This window comes from Cygnus atratus, chromosome 17, assembly GCF_013377495.2.
Source record: "Cygnus atratus isolate AKBS03 ecotype Queensland, Australia chromosome 17, CAtr_DNAZoo_HiC_assembly, whole genome shotgun sequence".
NCBI classification, from domain to species: domain Eukaryota; kingdom Metazoa; phylum Chordata; class Aves; order Anseriformes; family Anatidae; genus Cygnus; species Cygnus atratus.
In genome coordinates this window covers 12,573,721-12,592,352 of record NC_066378.1, presented here as the reverse complement: position 1 = coordinate 12,592,352, position 18,632 = coordinate 12,573,721, and the positions used below count along the sequence as shown (strand labels likewise).

Below are 18,632 nucleotides of genomic sequence, written 5' to 3'. Positions count from 1 at the left end.
CCTGCTGTATCTAGCCTCAGAATTACTTTTGCTGCCTCCTTGGAGTCTTCCGAAGGAGGAAAGTAGACCTGGCTTAACCTGAGCACAGTCCTAGGAGCTCCCTAGCCCAGAGCTCTGTGATGGCACGGGTCGTGTCTTTGACCTAAGCCAAGAACATCACTTGGGACTCGGTCCTGCATTGAGATGTGCCTAAATAGATTGTCAGTGCCCTCCTGTTGCGTTGGGTTTACGATAGATCCGGCATCTCTCACTTGTGCCTAGGTTTCTTTGTCTTTTTACAGTGCATCTTTCCCTCTAAAGGTGACAGAATTCCTTTAGCTCTAAGAGTGATTGCGTGCATCTGCTGGGTATTAGCCATCTGTGTATGTTTGATACATCTGCCAGGTTTACGTCTGCGACGCGTACAGCTCCTGCCCAAGGAATTTCTGTAGTTCAGGTGTTCAGTGGGATGTGCAGCTAACCTTGTGTGTCTGGCTCTTTCAGAACAGGGCAGTCGGACGGCCCAAAGGGAAGCTGGGCACTGCTTCTGCGGTGAAGCTCGCAGCTAACCGGACGACCGCTGGAGCACGCCGGAGGAGGACGCGATGCCGCAAGTGCGAGGCGTGTCTGCGGACAGAGTGCGGCGAGTGTCACTTCTGCAAGGACATGAAGAAGTTCGGGGGGCCTGGCAGGATGAAACAGTCCTGCATTATGAGGCAGTGTATCGCAGTAAGTGCACTTGCGTTACAGCTCGTTCGGAGATTTCTTTCCTACAGCTGCCTCTCCTGGTGACAAGGTGTGGGACTGAGAACCTACAACTCAGTGACATGGCTTTCATTCTCAGCAGTATTGAAGGTAGATGTGGAGGTAATCAATTCACCAGAAACTGGCACTCAAATCACACCGAAATTCTGGGATTTTGGGGAGAAGAGAGAGCAGGAAGTTCTCATTGAAATGAGAAGAGGCCTCTTTGGTTTGGGCCTCTTGAAATTCCTGAGAAAGCCACCTTGCAACCATCTTTACCACCTTAAGATGTGCAGAAGTCTTTGGTATTCCCCAAGACTTTGGCATTGGTGACCACAGGCTACTTGGGATCTGAATTTCAGTTATTTTGCCATTTACTGAAGCATACAAGAGGGGTTTGATTGAGAAGAGCTAAAGAGCCATCCACCCCAGGGTCTTCTCTTCCTCAGGGACTGGAAATGGCTGTTGGGGGATGCGATGAGTGTCAGAACAGGGCAAGCGGTACTCAAAGCCAGTTTCCTGGGCTATTGTGATGTGTTTCGTAGAAGCTTCTTGAGTCATAAGTGATAGCTTTGTGTTTAACACGTATTGACAGATTAGTCTTCCATGAAGTTCTGAATCATTGCTTTCATATCGACTGTCACTGAGCTCCTCAGGATTTTTGTCCACAGTGCTCTTGTTCAAGAGGAAAAATTAGCTTTGGCTTTTCTCATAATTCTTTGGGAAGGCCTTTTGTGTAGTGTTGTTGAAGGTTTTTTGGTTTGTTTTTTTTTTGTGTGTGTGTGTGTGTGTGTGCTATTTTTTGTTTGGTTTGTTTTTAAGGGAAGGAATGTTGTTTATTCATAACTGAATTACACCATCTATACCGATTGCTCACTAACTCTTGATTTAGTCCTGTTACAGTTCCTTTCGCTTACATTTTTTTCTTTAATCCTGATGAAGAAACTGAAGTGGTGGCATTATTAAATGGCTCGGCTCAGGTTTTACAAACTGATTCGCACTTAGGGTTTCCAGCAGTTGCTCCTGGTAGCTCACACTGTGTCCTGCTCTAAGCCGTGCGGTGCTCTTGATAGAGGATTGGATTCAGCTCTCCTGGATCTTTTAGTAAAGTGCATAGAATATCCACCTTTCTTCAGAGTGCTTTTGCAGCTCAAGTGTCTTTTCTTTGAACACTTGATTTCCTGGAGTGTGGCATGAATCGAACAGCATGGATGAAGAATTTATTATTCTCTGGGGAGAAGAACTAGTGAAACCATGCTGCCTTTTTAGTGGAGGGATTACATTAGGGCTGCAGCGTGCTTCCTTGTCCTGCCTGTTGAAGGAAATTTTCATAGTAAGGTGTTTCAGTCTTGATGCACAGGCTGAGCCTTGTGGAGGAGAGGAGCTGGGTTCTCTTCTGGCTGTGTGTAGTCATCTTCTCATCCCCTCTTTTCTTGTGAAGAAGTATTTTTCAGTTGGTATCTGCAGGTTTATTTCCAGGAGCCGTGTTTAGAACACAGCTCTGTAGCCAGGGCACTTTGATTCCTTGTCCCACCCGTGCATGTGCTCGAGAGGTATCTGCTCTTTGTGAGTTCTCGGTGGTGTAAGGAACGGTGGGAATCTTGCAAACTTCCTTAGAACAGCGAGAGCGCAGTAAATTAACAAGTTGAACCGTTGCAGTTTTTAATGGTGCCTTACGTTTCTATAGGCAATCCAATTGTCTTTACTCTTGTTCATTATGTTCTCTAACAATTGCAGCAGTAATATATTGTGGTACGCATCCAACAGCTCCCAGCTATAAGAAACCACCAAAGCGAGGCTCTGTGGAAGTAATGATCCCCACAGCTCTGGGACTGTGCCTTCCTCTGGTTAATAACACTGATGATATTAACTAGGCGCAGGCTTTCATTAAACTCAGAAGCCTTAAGAGAGCCAGCACTGCCGTTCAGAGAACAGGAAACTCCTCTGCATCGCTGGTTCAATCAAGGGAGGAAACAGGAGGGCCTGGGACACTTGATGCTGCGTCGAATAGGCCTGAAGGGAGCGGGGGGTTCTGCACTGGGGGGTCAGGTTGTGACAGCAGCGCTGCTGTTCCAGTCCGGCAGTGGGACAGAGCTAGCTGGGGCACAGAGGAGGTTCCCTAGATACCCTTGCTCCCAGCAAGAAAAGTTGTACTGCTTCTGGGCTGCTTGTTCCTCGTGGGTGGATATAAATTGTTGTTGTGTGGGAGATGGGACAGAACAAGCGGACAGAGCCATCGCAGCTCTGGGCAGCTTAGTTTTCCTCTGGTTTACCTGCTGGCGGAGTGGGATCCTGGGGATTCCTGGTGTGTGCATGGAGGAAGGTTGGGAATTCAATAACACTTGCAAAATGCTTTGAAAATGGAGCCTGGGTAAGTACTGGCATGAGAAAGAAAAGCGTTGCCATATCTGATGCTGGTGTGTGGGGCAGCACGCTGTGCTCTCTATTGGCTTACCATAGTTAGTTTTCTCCCTGTCTGAAACTTCCTGAAGGATGGGCTGTTGCTGCAGAGATTTGATTCAGTGTGCAGTTTTTCACTTCCAGTCTTTATTTGCTCCATAAATGAGAGATCCTTGCCATGAAAAGCCACATCTCTGCCTCCAACTACCTAATAGTTAGGGAGTTGCAACCTGATCGATTCCATTTCACGTTATAGCCAGCTTCTTACAAGGATCTTCCTTTTATTTCTTGCAATGGCTTGTACCTAATTGCAGGAAACAAGAAGTTTGTTCCTCATTAGCACTAAGGTAGCTTTTTAATTAGACTGGCATTCAGTGGGTGATGGATATAAGAGATGCTGCAGTTCCCTTTCTGCCTCAGGAAAAGATAGAAAAAAAACCACACTGAGCTTCCCACTTGTGACACTTCTGGAAGAGGAATTCTCTTTTTAAGTGTCCGTGCAGTGCTTTTTGCAATGCTCTGTTTGGGAGCAGGGCCTCCTGTGATAGACCATCAGTCAGCAAAAGGTCTGCTCTTGGGTCTGTCGTGGGCTTGCTGTGAGGGCTGGGTTGGGTCCCACAACATCTGCCTGCCCTGCCTGTAAAATGGGAGCTGCCAAATTGCCAGTCAGATTGTGAAGCTTCACGGATGCGAACGGTGATGTTCCGGGTTGCTTCTTTTGCCTCCCATTGTATGGTAGAAAAGTGACACACGTGCCAATGTCCGTGTCAGCTCACAGATTCAAGAGACCCGCAAAAAAACCCCAACGTTTTCATCCCTGCAATGCCCCATGGATTTATGTTGCTAGAGGGAGGGCACTTTCATCCCCTCAACACGTCGTGCGATGCCTGGTCTGGGTACCCAGCCCCAGTTACCAGTTTTTCTTGCCTTTGTTGATGTGCTGGGATGGAGCCTTCAGCAGTTTGCACAATTAAGCCCTATTTATCTTCTCTTTGGAATGAAAATACTGTAAATGCATTTTGAATTCTTCTGTTCCCATATGTCTTATGTGCCCTGATCAAGACTTCCTTCTGATATGTGTAAACAGCCGGTGTTGCCTCATACTGCTGTATGTCTGGTGTGTGGAGAAGCTGGGAAAGAGGACACTGTGGAAGAGGAGGAGAGCAAGTTTAATCTCATGCTAATGGAATGCTCCATTTGTAATGAAATAATACACCCAGGATGCCTTAAGGTGAGTGCAAGGATGTAATACCTGTTGGAAACAAGCAAACTAAAAGTAGATTAGATGTCACCTTAACGTAAAAGTAGGGCACAGAAGTTAGAAAACTTTCACGGTTTCATCTTTGGAAACTGAGTGAGCGCAGAGTTGGTGTGAGAAGCAGGACTGAAGCCGTGGCGTGCGCAGTCCTGGCTGGCAGGAGGGAGCTCTCTTCTGATGTGACCAGCATCCATGCCCTGGCTGCCCTGAGCAAGACTGCAAAACATGCGTGCATGCAAGTGTTTTATTTACTTTTTTACTTCTTATTTGAGTGAGGTATCTCAGTTGGCACGGGAAGCTCAAGAGGACATAAGAATCCACCTGTATGTAGCGTTGGATGAGTTAGTCACAACCCCCCTATCAGCAGCTCCTTCCCGTGTCCCACAGAGTACAAGGAGTAGTTTGCTGTCCGTGTTTGTCCAGGCACAGAGCTGCCTTTTGGTGGCAGCTGGCTTAGAGGTGCCGTGAGCAGACGTTGCAGTAGGGCTGCAGCTCTAGAGAACAAACTGAGCAAGTTTCAGGCTGCAGGAACGCTCAGCCTTGGCTGACTCGAGTACTGCGAGCAGATATCCTCTTTGTCAGTACCAGAAGTGTGATTTTGGGCAAGTCCGTGTGTCTGAGCACTTGGAAGCCTCCTTTCTCCAGAGCTGGTTGTGTCGCGGCTGCTCAGCCATTTCCTGTTGCTGATTTGTTTATGGTTGAAGTGATTTGCCAAAGCAAATGTGCTCTGACATACCATGCCCCAGAAAGCAGCCTTTGGCCCCCCGGGGATCTCCGGGAGGGGAGGCGCATTCCTCGTGCGGGCCCGGGGTGATGCTCTCCTTGCCTTTCACTGTTCCTGCACCGTGTGCTGAGTTACACCAACCGACCTGTGTGTCCCTAGAGCAGAAATTAGGTAGCTTTGGTACCCACAGCTCCTGCCACTCGGGGACTCGGGGAGCTTTGCTTGCTTAAAACAAAGCTTCAGGGGGTGAGGAAGCGAGGGAAGGAGCTGCTCATTTCTCGGGGTGCCTCGGTTCTGCCTTGCAGCTGCTGCTTTACTGCTCCACGCCCCCCTTCCCTCGCCTTGCAGCGCCAGTAACACTTTTTGGCCGGGTCCAGAGCCTGGGATTGTTGTCTAGTGGCAGTTCAAGCATGGTTTCCTCTCACCGTACCACATCTGGGACTGGTTGCACAGGATGTGGGTCAGATCTGTGAACTCAAGCAAGTGCTGTTTGTTCCTTTATGCATATGTGATGTTCTGAGTGATGTTTTGGTAACTAGGAACAACGTTGCTCGAGGTATTGCTGAAAATGAAGCGGTGGGAGATTTGCAGCGTGCCTTGTTTTTTTAATTACTCGGTGCTTCTGTTGAGCTGGAATGGTGGGATAACTGGTGGTGGTTAGTTACCCAAACAAAAGGGCTCCAGGAGGATTTCAGAATCATCTTGGAAGGCGAGAGGAGAACAGCAAAAGGCAAATGGGACCTTTTCCTTGGTTCCCTCCTTGCTCTTTATTCCTGGGCTCCGCAGTTTTCTGTGAGACAAGAACCTGTTGCCTTGTTCATGTGGTGCTCGAGCCCCTGATGTGGGCTTAAAAGCCCCAAGGACAGAGTCCCATAAACAGCCCTTGTGGGAAGCGCCTTTGAAAGCAAACGTGGCCCCAGGGCAGCTGCTGTGGGTGACCACCAAGAGGAGGTCCCTTCCTGTCCTACCCAGAAAGCAGGCAGCAGGAAGACACGTGAACCGTGGGGGTCATCTCCAGCGAAACCTCTGGCAAATGTACTTTTGGGGGAAACCAGCAGAAATTGGGCCAGGGAGGGGAGGAGTGAGCGTCCCTCCCTGCCTTGCTCCTCTGCAGAGAGAAATCTCGGCTCGGGCACGTGCACTGGGCTGCTCGTGGGTAGCTCGCTCCTGGTTTGGAGCCCGTCCTATTCCAGCTTGGCTTTACATGTTCGTGGTGGGTTTTCTCCAGGAAAAAAGTGTCAGGGGATGGCCTCGTAGGGCATCTATGTCTGTCGCGTGCCATTGCCTAATACCTGAGCTAGCTTAATTGTGCTGCGGAGGGCTGAGTGTCCGGCTTCTTGAGAGGCTTTTATAGCTGATCTTTAAGAATTAAATGATCTTTAAGGTCCCTTCCAACCCGAAGCATTCCATGAAGGTAGCTGGGGTGCATCCGTGCTCTGCCACACTCGCAGCCTCGAGGAGCTCCTGCGGGTGCCCTGCTACCAGAGCATGTTACACGCCTGTGTAGGAGCTGTGTGAAGGGCAGCCAGGTTGTGGCATGTCCTGAGGAGTGGCACGGGGTGCTTCCTGACATGCTGCTGCTTTTCTTGGAAAACACAATACCAACGCGAGTGCTCGTTCTGCCAAACAGCTTCTTACGAAAATCATGTTGGCAAGCCTTCCATGAGCACAGCGCTGCTTCCAGAGGAAGCTGCCGAGCTTTTCAGAGGAATATTGCCTTTCGCTGTAGCAGAGCGTTTGAATCGAACCAGTATTGATGGATTTCTCTTGCTGCAAGTCCAGTTACAAGTAACGCTGGTTAGCACGGGTGGCCAAGTGCAGTATCTGATGCTGTTCCCTTAAGGAACAGGGGTTCATTTTCCCAGTAAGATCCTCTTCTTTTTCATCTTACGTAGATGTAGTGATAATGATGGAAAAGGGGGGATATTTTAGATGCATTGACAGAAAAGCAGAAATAGTAAATTAAAAACAAAGTCCTTTTCCAGCACAGCTGCATTTCTGCCCCTGTCTTCAGCCCAGGTGTGTCTGTGCCTGGGTTATTTCAGTCTTGGCGCTGCCAGAAGTCAGGGCTCTCGCTCAGCGATACCAGACCAACATCCCGGGGTCTCCTTACTCCCCGCCAGGCAGACCTCCCGGCAGTGCAGGCTCACGCTGAGGCTTCCTGAATCGCCGCCCTCGTGCTGCAGGTACGGTTCTGAGGCTGCCCCCAGCCGCGGCTCAGGCACCCACCTGCTGTTTGTAGCAAACACGCCGAGCTGGCTCCCACCCAGCCTAGGAGGCTTGGGACAGATTCAGTGGCAGGTTTGCGTGTGTCTAATTAGTTTGCTTACAGTTCCTCACATCTGTTCAGTTCCTTAAACTTCACAGAAGGGACGGAGCTGTAATGCTTTCCCTTTGGTAGCATTTGTTCTATATTCGGTGCGGGAAATAACTTGTTCCCAACTTGGGCTTGGGCCAGGGATTGTTCCCCCGAGGCAGAGATGTATACAACAGCTCCTGGAGTATCTTACACCTACCATGGGAAAGAAGGTTCAAAGGCGCACAGTTGTGATAAAACCAGTATTTAAATTCTGCCCACTTCATTTACTCGTTTATTAACTCCAAAAGACTTGCTGAGAGAGACTGACATGTCATCACTCTTGCTGGATGGTGAAACTAGAAGGGCTGCTGTCTGGCTCGGGGACTGGAGGAAGCAGTTCCCTAAACGTGGTGCTCGCTCCTGCACAGCCAGCACGTTTTCACCCAGCTGGGAGGAGGAAATGTTTCAGAAGCAAGAAAAATCTGCAGATCTTTGCCCCTGCCTGTTTCAGCAGCAGTCTCCTGCTACTGTGCTGCCGATGCCCAGCTGTTTGTCTTGACTGTAGACAACAAAAACGTGCTACTACAGTCAGGAAATAATCTTTTCTTTTTCCCCTCAAGGCTTTTGCCTAAATATATATCCAAATCCTTAAGATGTGAATGTGCCATCAGTGAGCATATGTGTTTGTGTGGAGGTGCTTTTAGCCTAGCTGTACTGTTCCTCCTCAGTTTCATTCACAGAAATTTCTTTTCAAGCCACCTATCTCCTGTTTGGAGAGTAACAAGGGCTCCCGTGTGGAAAGGCAGAAAGCAGCTTCGCAGCCCTCTGCTTTCGGCTGCGATGCGAAATGCAAAATGTCCCAGTCCCGCAGAGGTAGCCGAGTAGTAAGAGCTTCTCTTCCTCGTGCTAGCTGGGTAACTGGGGGGTGAGAAGCCTTGAAAACGTTTTCATGTGTCCAGTCTTCTGAATAAGTGTGCCTGTTCTCCAGCTGACTTGGCAGCCAGCGTTTTTACTGGCACATGGGCTTGGGGGCTGGGTGCATGGGGCTGCGAGCTCCGTCCATAAAGAGAAATATTTTAAGGAACACTTGATTACAGTGCAGGGTGCTCTGCTTCTAAAAATGCCTACCAGTATTAATACATGTGAGAACGTGTGTATGGGAAAAATCCCTTCCTATTAAAAGATCAGGCTGTGCCTCGCTTCAGGGTGGGGGGGGACACGGGACGGGACCCGAGCCTTTCACATCGATGTGGGAGGCGTTTGGAGATGGCACAGTTACAGCCCTTTTTGGGGGGAGCTTTGTGTTTTGTTTTCTGTTTTTGCTTTTTTTCTTAATTATTACAATTTTTGCAAGAGCAGAATGTGCCCTGTGTTAATTAGGATTGCCCTTGACCTTCACAAAAAGCCCAAACCTGAACCCCGTGTCACATACCAAGCTGACCAGCACGCTTGCCTCCCATCAGTGTTCCCACGAGGGTAGTTTTGTGGGGCTGAGGCTGGGCTCAGCACCAGCACCTGTGGTGATCTGGGTTTCTTTTCTGTAGCCATCGGGAGGGCAGCAGTCGCTCAGAGAAAACGAAGAGCTGTAAGAGATGCCTCTGAATGATTCTGCCTGCAGACTTGTGCAGCTTCCTGTAGCTTGCTGTGAATTGAGTTGTGCCTCTCTTTCACCAGGTGAAGGAATCAGATGGTGTGGTTAACGATGAGCTGCCGAACTGCTGGGAGTGTCCAAAGTGCAACCATGCAGGGAAAACTGGAAAAGTGAGTTTAATGGGGATAAGTGGTGCTGGAACAAAATACAAAATCTCAAGCTTTCCCTCTGGCTTGTAGATATTATTTTGCCCAGTACCAGCTTTTGTTTTTGTGTCTAATTCAGTTGAGTCAAAGGAAATAAGCTCTTGGCTTTGTTTGTTCCCCAGTCGTTTTCTTTATTTTTCTCCCATGCGCTTCACCCAAAATGTGGGGAGAATGTAGGTTAGTCCTGTGCATTGCTGCATGTTAAATTCTAAGATGAAAATACTTCTTTGGATTTTGTAAAAAGGGAAAAAAACAAATGCAAAACCTGAAGTGTCTATTGGAATCAGGGAAGTGTTGTTTGTTTTCTTTTTTTTGTGTTTTTTTTTTTTTTTTCTTGTAAACTGAGACACTGCAAGTGTGTATAAAAACTTCTTAAAGGTTGAAACTACTTCTCCTGTAACTCCTTGTTAATGCTTTTGTCTGTTACAAAGTGATCAAGCCACCAGTGCTGGAGACAACTTACCTAAATAGCTGAGAAAGGCATGAGATATAAAGTTTGTTTGTGTTTTGTGTCTCTTTGGCGTACAAGCAAAAGCGCGGACCAGGATTCAAATACGCATCAAATCTCCCAGGCTCATTGCTGAAGGAACAGAAAATGAACAGAGACAATAAGGAAGTAACAGATGCTGCAAAACGGAAAGGGGACTGTGAAGAAACTCCCAGGCGGAAATCTGAGGAACATTCCAAAAAGACTCAAGTTGACTCAATACTGAGGAGAAAGTCAGACGAAGTACATCTGCGGAGGAAAAGGAAATTTGAGAAACCCCAGGAACCCTCTATGAGAAAACGGGTATGACAAAACACCCTTATGTACGTACGCAGATGCGCGTGGGCTGGTTGGGGCTGATGTCTCTTGCCTTCTGGCTTGTACCTCGTCTTGAAATCCCAGATTGCTACAAAAGAAACTGCGATGTTTTACCTTCCGCCCTGAAAACTGCTAGTCTAACAGGACAGTAGTTTGAATGGTGAAGCTCGGGTTGACATTCAGAGGCTGAAAACACTGGGCTGTGGCTGTTGGTTTATTCAAAGTACTGGAAAACCCACTTTAACTAAAAAGTCACTACAAGATGCTTGGAGTAGGATCAAGGTGAAAATCAATTTTTTATGGAGACCTTTTCATCTTTAGCCACTTGGTGGCGCGTGGCAGCATGTTTTGTGGCTGATTCACAGATGTACAATGCTCATAACTGATCAGAGGACCTTTAGAAATGACACCTTCTGTAGCCTGCAGAGAGGAGGAGCTGCTCTCAGCAGCAATGTAGGCAGAGCTTCTTCCCCGAATTTAAAATTCAGAGCTCTTGGGCCAGGCAGGGACACTCTGAATTGTCATGTGGATTACAAAATGTGCTAATAAAGACATACAGAAATGCTGGTTCACAGAGGTAGAATTGAGGACCTATATTTCACTTATTTCATGAGTAATCATCAGATGGCTTTAACACTGGGATCAGTAGCAGGTTTTGTACTGCTTGTGTAGTTCGCTAGGACTTGGTAGTCGGTCTGCCCCTCAAGGCTTGGCAGAGGGAATGCTACGGTACAGTAAATATAGGGGTTGTTGGTGCTTCTGTGGAGTGGGAGAGCAAAATTCATGACATCACGTTATGCATATCTGCTTTCTGGCCGTGATTTCCTTTTCCCATCCCTGCGGACTCACTGGAGTGTTTATGGATGGCTTGAATTGCTCCGTGAAAGCCCCCCAGCGTGTGAGGAAGGCATTGCTGGTCGCCAAACCTTCAACAGACAGCAGAACAAATGTCATGTTTGGGGGCTTTTACTTGTCTTTCTTCCAACAGCTAAAACTTGGAGAAGAAGAGAAACTCTTCGGGAAGAAGGTGCTTTGCCTTTTTAAAAGATGTGCTCTCAAACCCTTTTCATCCTTCTCACATGAGCTGAATGGTGAGCCAGTTCATCAGCCATGTCTTTATGTCACAGCAGGCATCTTTGTTACGCCATGTACATCTTGAAGTTACAGAGCCTCTCTCTTGCAAGCCTTTACGCTCCAGAATAGTTAGCTGCAGTGTCTGGGTCTGTATTTTCTGGTTCTGTGTCCTGTATTAAAACGCAGTCAAAAGCTGTGTTTTGACGACACCAAGGAATAAAATCCTGTTTTCTGTACTGATGTTTTGCTCTCCCTGCGTGGCTGAGCCTTGCCCCTGCCACACACCCCCTCTGCAGTCTGTATCACAGCACACGTGAAGCCCCCTGCTGGCACAATATTGATTCACCTCTCACAATCTGCTGTGATAACAGAAGCCTGATACCTTTAAGTTATGCGCTCGTCAGTACCCTGCGTGAAGGATGCTGCAAGCCGGCAGTAGTCTGATGGTTTACTTCTTTTCTTCTAACCTGTCATTAACTTTCTGAGACCTCTTCCTTTGTAATATGTTTAAGGACAGGGTGATCAGCTTTCTCTGCAGTCTGGAACGTAGGAGCAGATCACTGACTTGATCCAAGTAGTTTATTGAAAAAGCATAGGCATTCCGATACAGCAAGCGTGTTCACAGCAGTTCACCTTTTCTTGCCAGTCCTGATCTCTTCTTATTAAATCTGTTTCATTTTAACAGTTGCTAGCTTCTTCTTGCATGCAGCGATCAGTTAGTCTTGAAGTCTTCCTTGCTTTTGGTTGATGCATCTCCTACATTTCCATCCGGTGTGCATCCAGGAGAGACTAGATTAATGCAAGCGAGCGAAGCGCAGTTTGCTTTTACGAACAGTGACCAGGGCAGGGAAGAAGGTGCCAGCCAGCCCTCGTGAGCCCGCGTTGCGTCGGAGATCGTGGCAGCGTGAGGTCCCGTCCGCCTAGCAGTGTCAGACCTGTCAGTCGCATCCCCTGTTCTGCATGCACCGGAGGTGGGGGAAGCTTGAGAAGATGAACCGAGTTCAGTAGGACATAAAGGGGCAGCTAAAGTGTGGTTGACCGAGGCTGTGAGTATCCAGCAGTAAAGGCCACAACAGGAGCACAGCCACAGTGCGAGCCGGTGATGGCAATCCAGGAGCTTTCAGAAATTCAACTTTTGGCCATTGGGCACCCACGCGTGTCAGGCAGTGTTGACAGTGGGAGCTTTGCCCAATGAACGCGTCCCGAGCCTGGTTTCTTCTGGCCCGTTGGGGGAAAAAAAAACTGTCTATCGTACGCTGTTCATCTCGTGTATGTAAATTGTCTGGTGTGTAACGATAAGGCCCTTAAATCTGCAGGATTGTGCATGGTGAATCAAGGCGTTTGTCGCTCCCTTGGAGTCCGGAGAGCCAATAGCTGGCCTCCTCACCCGTGTGATGGCACTTGAACGTGATACCTTTGGCCGGCAAATGTGCCCATGTGCTGGGACGGGTGGGGCGCTGTGCTGGCAGGCAGCCCGGCCCCCCGGGCACGGCTGCCCTGTGGAGCATCAGCGTGCCAAGTATTGCCGAGCGCCTTCTTGCTCAAATAGTCAGCCCTTGTCTCTTCCTTTTCAGCGGCGATCGTGGAAGGCTTCAGATGACCGAGCTGCCATGATCAAACCCCTGCGGCGCCTCAAGCAGGAGCCGGAGGATGAGCTGCCAGAAGCACCCCCCAGGTCCAAGGACAGTGACCAGTCGCGCTCCAGCTCGCCCACCGCGGGTCCCAGCACGGAGGGCGCCGAGCCCAGGGACAAGAAGAAGTTCAAGATGAGGCGGAAAAGGCGGCTTCCCAATAAGGAACTGAGCAAGGAGCTCAGCAAGGAGCTCAACCAGGAGATCCAAAAAACCGAGAACAGCCTTGCCAATGAGAATCACCAACCCATCAAATCCGAACCGGAGAGTGAAAACGAGGAGCCTAAGCGCGCTTTGAGCAACAGCGAGAGACTGCATAGGTTCAACAAGGGTTTGAACGGGACTCCCCGGGAGCTGAGGCACCAGCTCATCCCCAGCCTGCGAAGCACCCCTCGGGGAATAACCCGGCCCCCGCCTTCGCTCTCTCCTCCCAAATGCATTCAGATGGAGCGGCACGTTATCCGGCCGCCTCCCATCAGCCCCCCTCCGGACTCGCTCCCCCTGGATGACGGGGCAGCCCACGTGATGCAGCGGGAAGTCTGGATGGCTGTCTTTAGCTACCTCAGTCATAGAGACTTGTGCATCTGTATGAGAGTTTGCAAGACCTGGAACAGATGGTAAGGAGGGGGGGAACCGAGCTGGGTCTGATGGGGGGAGGCTCAGAAGGGAGGTGGGTGACCAGACGTGCTAACGTCTGCTCAGAGAGCTGTGCAGGTTGTTAGTGAGGCTCTGCTGAGCACAAGGAGGAAGGGTGCCCAGCAGTGTCTGAAGTAGCAGCTTATCTTCTTCTGGTATTTTCTCAGAAGCACTTCTGGTGGGAGTTTTGTGTTTGTGCACCAGGCTGCTGGAGCTGTAACCCCCAGAGCAGGCTGTTCCGTACGGAGACACCACGATGTTCCTGCATGCCGGAACAGCCAGCCTAGGTCGTGCTAAGCCTTGGTGTCATTGTGCCCCCAGGAGCTGCTCGCTGCTAGTGCAGTTGTTTTTGCAGCTCAGCCATTAAATATCTGTTAAGATACAGTGAGGATCTCCCGGTGCCCTCAGTGTACTTCAGAAGGTCCGTTCTGATTGTTGCCCTGTAGAGGGTACACGAAGAGCGATCCCGTCTGCTGATTCTCTACCAGCAGAGCTGGTGGAGGAATCCTTTATCATCGCCTTTACTTACAATGTGTCTGTTGGGTGCTCAGGGCACCGGGGTGTAAAAATGGACACAGTCAGTGACTGTACCACAGCAGGAGGCATTAGCGGACAGATTTACATGTTTTACTGAACTTGCAGTAAAGTGTATTTTTGTCTGACATCTGAGATTGGGCTGTGGTGTGCACACAGATGGGCAAATCACGCAGAGACTCCTTGGTAGCACAGTCCAGTAACAAACTGGGTAAATGCTAAAACGGTTGATAATCTGGTGCAAGGTGAGGCCCATGGATCCCTGGGTTTCTTGGTGTCACAGAAAGGTGTTAGATGGTTTTTCCACGTAAGTACGGTATTTTGTAGTGGAAGATGCAAGAAAACTTCGAGTCTTGCAAACCCATTAGGGTTTCTTGCTGGTGGCCTTTCAAGAACCATAAAGACAGCGTAGAAATGCAGAAGCCATCTAGATGGGAATAATGCAAAACCACAGAACCAGGAGAGGGGGATCTATTTTATAAAATTCACTGGATTTAGGTGGAAAGTGCAGGGGAAATCAGGACAGTAGCTTCTAAAACCAGTCTATTTATTCAAAAGGTAAGAAAGAAGGTGCTTATGTTCAGGCTAGGAGATGGATTTAATAAACACGGTGATGACTTAAAGTGGGATCCTAAGTTGCTGATGTTTGTAATTCCGTAGAAATAATTCCATACTATGTTGCATGATGTATTTGGTGGAGAAACTTCAAACCTATGTAGCATTGTTTCTGATGGTGTGCTTACCTTAGCACCACTCAGCCTTAGTTTTGCTATTTCCCATTAAATGCCGTAGTTTTCCCTACCGTTCAATGACACCTTTTAAAGTCTCGCAGAAATGAAAACAAGTGCCAAATTAAAGCGCTGTTGGCTTTTTTCTTTTCGGGTAGGTGCTGTGACAAAAGATTATGGACCAAAATAGATTTAAACCATTGTAAATCCATCACTCCACTTATGCTTAGTGGCATTATTAGGAGACAGCCTGTAACCCTTGATCTTAGCTGGACAAATATATCTAAAAAGCAGCTGAGCTGGCTTATCAACAGACTGCCAGGTAAGTGATGTTTTCTTGATTGCTTCTCACCAAATTTGGCAAAACCGTTTGTATCTAACCTGCAGTCTCTGAGGAACAGCTGGTGGGATCCCTCTGTCTGATGCGAGGAATAGATACGTAGGGATGAAGCATCAACATGTTAAAATGAGCCCAAAAAATAGTTATGTTGTGACTACTTGGCGTTGTAGGGAAAGTAATTTGAGGCAGGTCTTAGTCTACGGGTAACATTGCTGGGGAGAGTGCCTGTGCTGACTTGATCAGCGAAGGGTACGGCTGAGGGCTGCTGGAGAACTGTTCTCCCCCACAGAAATGAAGTTGCAGGAGGAGGGCGGGAGGGAGGGCTGGGCAGGAGGAGGCTCACGGGGTCCCTGCTTGCCCTGGAGCGCTGGGATCGTTTGTCAGAGCAGCACTGGGCTCACCCCAGCCTGCGCAGGGTAGCAGATCACCGCGCATGCCTCTCTGGGTAGGCCACATGCTCCAATTTCTTCTGTATCTGCAGGTCTTCGAGACCTGCTGTTATCAGGGTGCTCATGGATAGCAGTGTCAGCACTTTGTAGTTCCAGTTGTCCTTTACTCCGAACTCTGGACGTGCAGTGGGCAGAAGGCCTGAAAGACGCCCAAATGAGAGACCTCTTGTCGCCACCCACAGATAACCGGCCAGGTAACAGGCGGGAGGAGTGCGGGAGGCCTGTCCCATCTGCTCTGTGGCACGTTCTGCTGCTAGTCCCACCTGCAGGGAGCGGGCAGGAAGCCCTGCAGCTAGCACCGGCGGGGTTCTGGGCTCTGCTTGAGGTGGTTCAGTAGTGACTCGCAACACCTCGCTGGAAGCCGCTGGGTATTGAGTGATGTTCTGACTGCTGAGCAGTCATCTGAGCCACTGTGCTGGTTTTCTGTCTGACTTTCTTCTCTTCAGGCTGCAACGGGTGTACTTTAGAGAGTATGGAAACACTTTCTTCCAGTTCAGGGAAGGAGCAGTTCTGTGGGTCATGCCACATTCGCCCGGATTTCAGCTCAGGTGAAATTTTGAGCAAATCAGATCTGCTTTCTGGCATGCACTGCACAGCCTACTGCTTATTCCCGACCTGTAATTCCGCTGGGCCCCTGCAGTTACTTTCAACCCTTTTGTTTTAAAATCAGGAGGTGGTTTTTGCCCACGTGCCTGTACCAAAAATAGACAAGTGTTCCTGCTGATGTCCCCTCCAAAGCAGCAGACAGGCAAAAGCGTCTGAAGTTAACTTAGGGCAGCAGTGTTGTGTGTCACAGTGCATTTCCTAGAGATTTGCAGATGTTTGCGATGCGGCATGAGGCTCAGAGGAGTGACCTCCTGCCTCTCCTGCTTTCCAGGTCAGATCGACAACCGGAGTAAGCTACGGAACATAGTTGAACTGCGCCTCGCTGGCCTGGATATTACCGACGCGTCTTTGCGGCTGATCATAAGGCACATGCCTCTGCTCTCCAAACTCAATCTCAGTTACTGTAATCACGTGACAGATCAGTCTATTAACCTGCTGACCGCAGTTGGAACCACCACGCGGGATTCATTAACAGAAATTAATTTATCAGGTACGCAGCACGAACTCAGGGGAGGGGAGGAGGATGGGAACAGCTCATCGCTGTTAGACCTGTGTGAATAGTCAGCGGTGGAAGTGGTTTTTCCCCAGCTACCTCTTTCCATGCCCCCGTCTAACTTCCCCACCAGTACTTGATTTCTGTGCTGCCGGTGTAAGTAATCCCGCAGCTGCCCAGCTTTCCCAGGGCCCTCCCTCCTCTGGCTGACTGCCCCTCCCTGGTGGGAGCCACAGGCTGTTACCTCGCTCATCCTCCACATGGGATTTACAAACGCTGCCGCTCTGTGCAGCTGGCGTGCTCTGCTTCATCTCATCAGTTACACAACAGAGTCGCGGGGATCAGGGAACGGCAGCCAGGCCGGTTGGGGTGATTTTGGTGTCAGCACAGCACAGGAACAGAAAGGGCCTTATCACGGTCGGGTTAAATCGTCCTTGTGCTGAAGAACAAACCAAGACACGCTGTTACATTTATTTCTCTCCCCTTTTTTGGCAGACTGCAATAAGGTTACTGACCAGTGCCTGTCTTACTTCAAACGTTGTGGAAACATCTGCCAGATCGACTTGAGGTACTGCAAGCAAGTGACAAAAGAAGGCTGTGAGCAGTTCATAGCAGAGATGTCAGTAAGTGTTCAGTTTGGGCAAGTGGAAGAAAAACTTCTGCAAAAACTGAGTTAGTTAAAGGACATGTGTAAATACTGGGGTGGGGGGGTTGGGGGGGGAACTAAGAACATGTAGGGATTTTATTTTCAATTGGGAACTTGGAATATTGGAAGATGCCGCAATTGGATTTTACAACTCTTATCGAGAACAACGTTAAACTACCCATGTTAAGAATTTCAACCTGTGCCACTAATTCAGTCTACCTGGGATGTCCTGCACTGGCTCTTATGCAAATTCATAAGGCGACTGTTATTGATGATAATTGTTCACACCCGGAAGAAGACTGATCTCCAAGAAATACTGTTATTTAAAGTACCACAGCATGTGCTTGGTAGTGTAAATTTGATTTCTGCTTTTCATTTCTTAAAACAACAAAAAAAAAGTTGGTGTCATTAAAGTGGACCACGCACTGCATTTCTGCCTTCTTAACACATTTTGTTTTGTTACATCTTACATTATGCAGAACTATTTTTGTACAAAAATTGTTTAAAAATTATTTATGCAATGTTTGAATGCATTACCAGTGTTTCGGTTTTGATTGCCAATTTTTATCTTTACTTATGGTAGGAGAGAACTTAACCTATACTTCGTAGACAGTATCTATCTACAAACGTGCCCAGGTCAGGAAAAGTAGGTTAATACTTTCAACTTAAAGCATGTTTTAATGGAAGTTTATATCCTGCTTTGTATACTTCAGAAGTGACATAAGCATGTTGTGGAAATAAGGTGTAAATTATAGTTGAAGTAAAACACTTTGCCAAGTTTTATCTGTATAGAAATCACCTTTTTCTCAAAATTTTAAAAATTCCAATTTCAGCTTTTGCACATAGGAGGGTTTCACTCTGTAGCATGAGCTCTTGTACTCAATATAAAATTAATTTATACAGTGAGTCCAGCAGTAGAATAAATGGTCAAACGTAGTCTCTCTTTCTTTGAAGTGTGAGTTGAGTTCTCATTTAAGGTTTATAACATGGTTATTTCCTGATTGTAAAATTCTGCATTCATAAGTGCCATTGTTGTAAGGTGTTGTTTTCGTAGACCTTCCTGATGCAGTTTTACCTTTGTTGAATTTGTATAAACAATTGTACAAAAACAGACACTGGCTCTGAGGGCTTTTGTTACACTTTGGGATTTCTGGTGGGGGAAGTTGTGGGGATTTCAGGGGGTGGGGAGTGTTTGTAATTAGTGCAATCAAGCAAAGAGCAAGTAGAGCATTCCTTGCTGAGAAACAGGACTTGTCGACTTCTCTTTCATGTGTTGTGCAGCGTGAGGGAAAGTAAGTGTAGTGAGCAAGACAGAGCAGAGAAAATCACCTGGGTGTTTGGTTTGTGGTGTGCAACATAACGCAGGCAGGTCCTGGTTCTGCATGCTGAGAAGGTAACTGGTTCCAGCCTTGGTGAAAAGCCCTGATTTCTGACATATTACAACCAGGCTTTCTCCAGTGCCTCTAAGGTGGCCTGTTCCAGCACATTA

At 48.3% G+C, this 18,632-nt stretch overlaps 1 protein-coding gene across 3 annotated transcripts in view; it reads left to right on the top strand.

The window, feature by feature from the left end:
* The window catches only part of KDM2B (lysine demethylase 2B), a 110,287-nt gene extending 92,031 nt beyond the window's left edge, over positions 1-18,256 (top strand). For 2 of the 3 annotated variants that reach the window (XM_035564888.2, XM_035564886.2), the window contains 9 exons: positions 484-708; positions 4,211-4,354; positions 9,079-9,165; positions 9,731-9,991; positions 12,655-13,328; positions 14,768-14,931; positions 15,431-15,592; positions 16,276-16,494; positions 16,993-18,256. In XM_035564888.2, the coding sequence (XP_035420781.1) occupies positions 484-708; positions 4,211-4,354; positions 9,079-9,165; positions 9,731-9,991; positions 12,655-13,328; positions 14,768-14,931; positions 15,431-15,592; positions 16,276-16,494; positions 16,993-17,174 (2,118 nt within the window). In that variant the 3' untranslated portion in view covers positions 17,175-18,256. Of the gene's footprint in view, positions 1-483; positions 709-4,210; positions 4,355-9,078; positions 9,166-9,730; positions 9,992-12,654; positions 13,329-14,767; positions 14,932-15,430; positions 15,593-15,844; positions 15,947-16,275; positions 16,495-16,992 lie in introns of all 3 variants that reach the window. The other variant, XM_035564887.2, reaches the window with a different exon arrangement.
* The last annotated feature ends 376 nt before the right edge of the window (positions 18,257-18,632 follow it).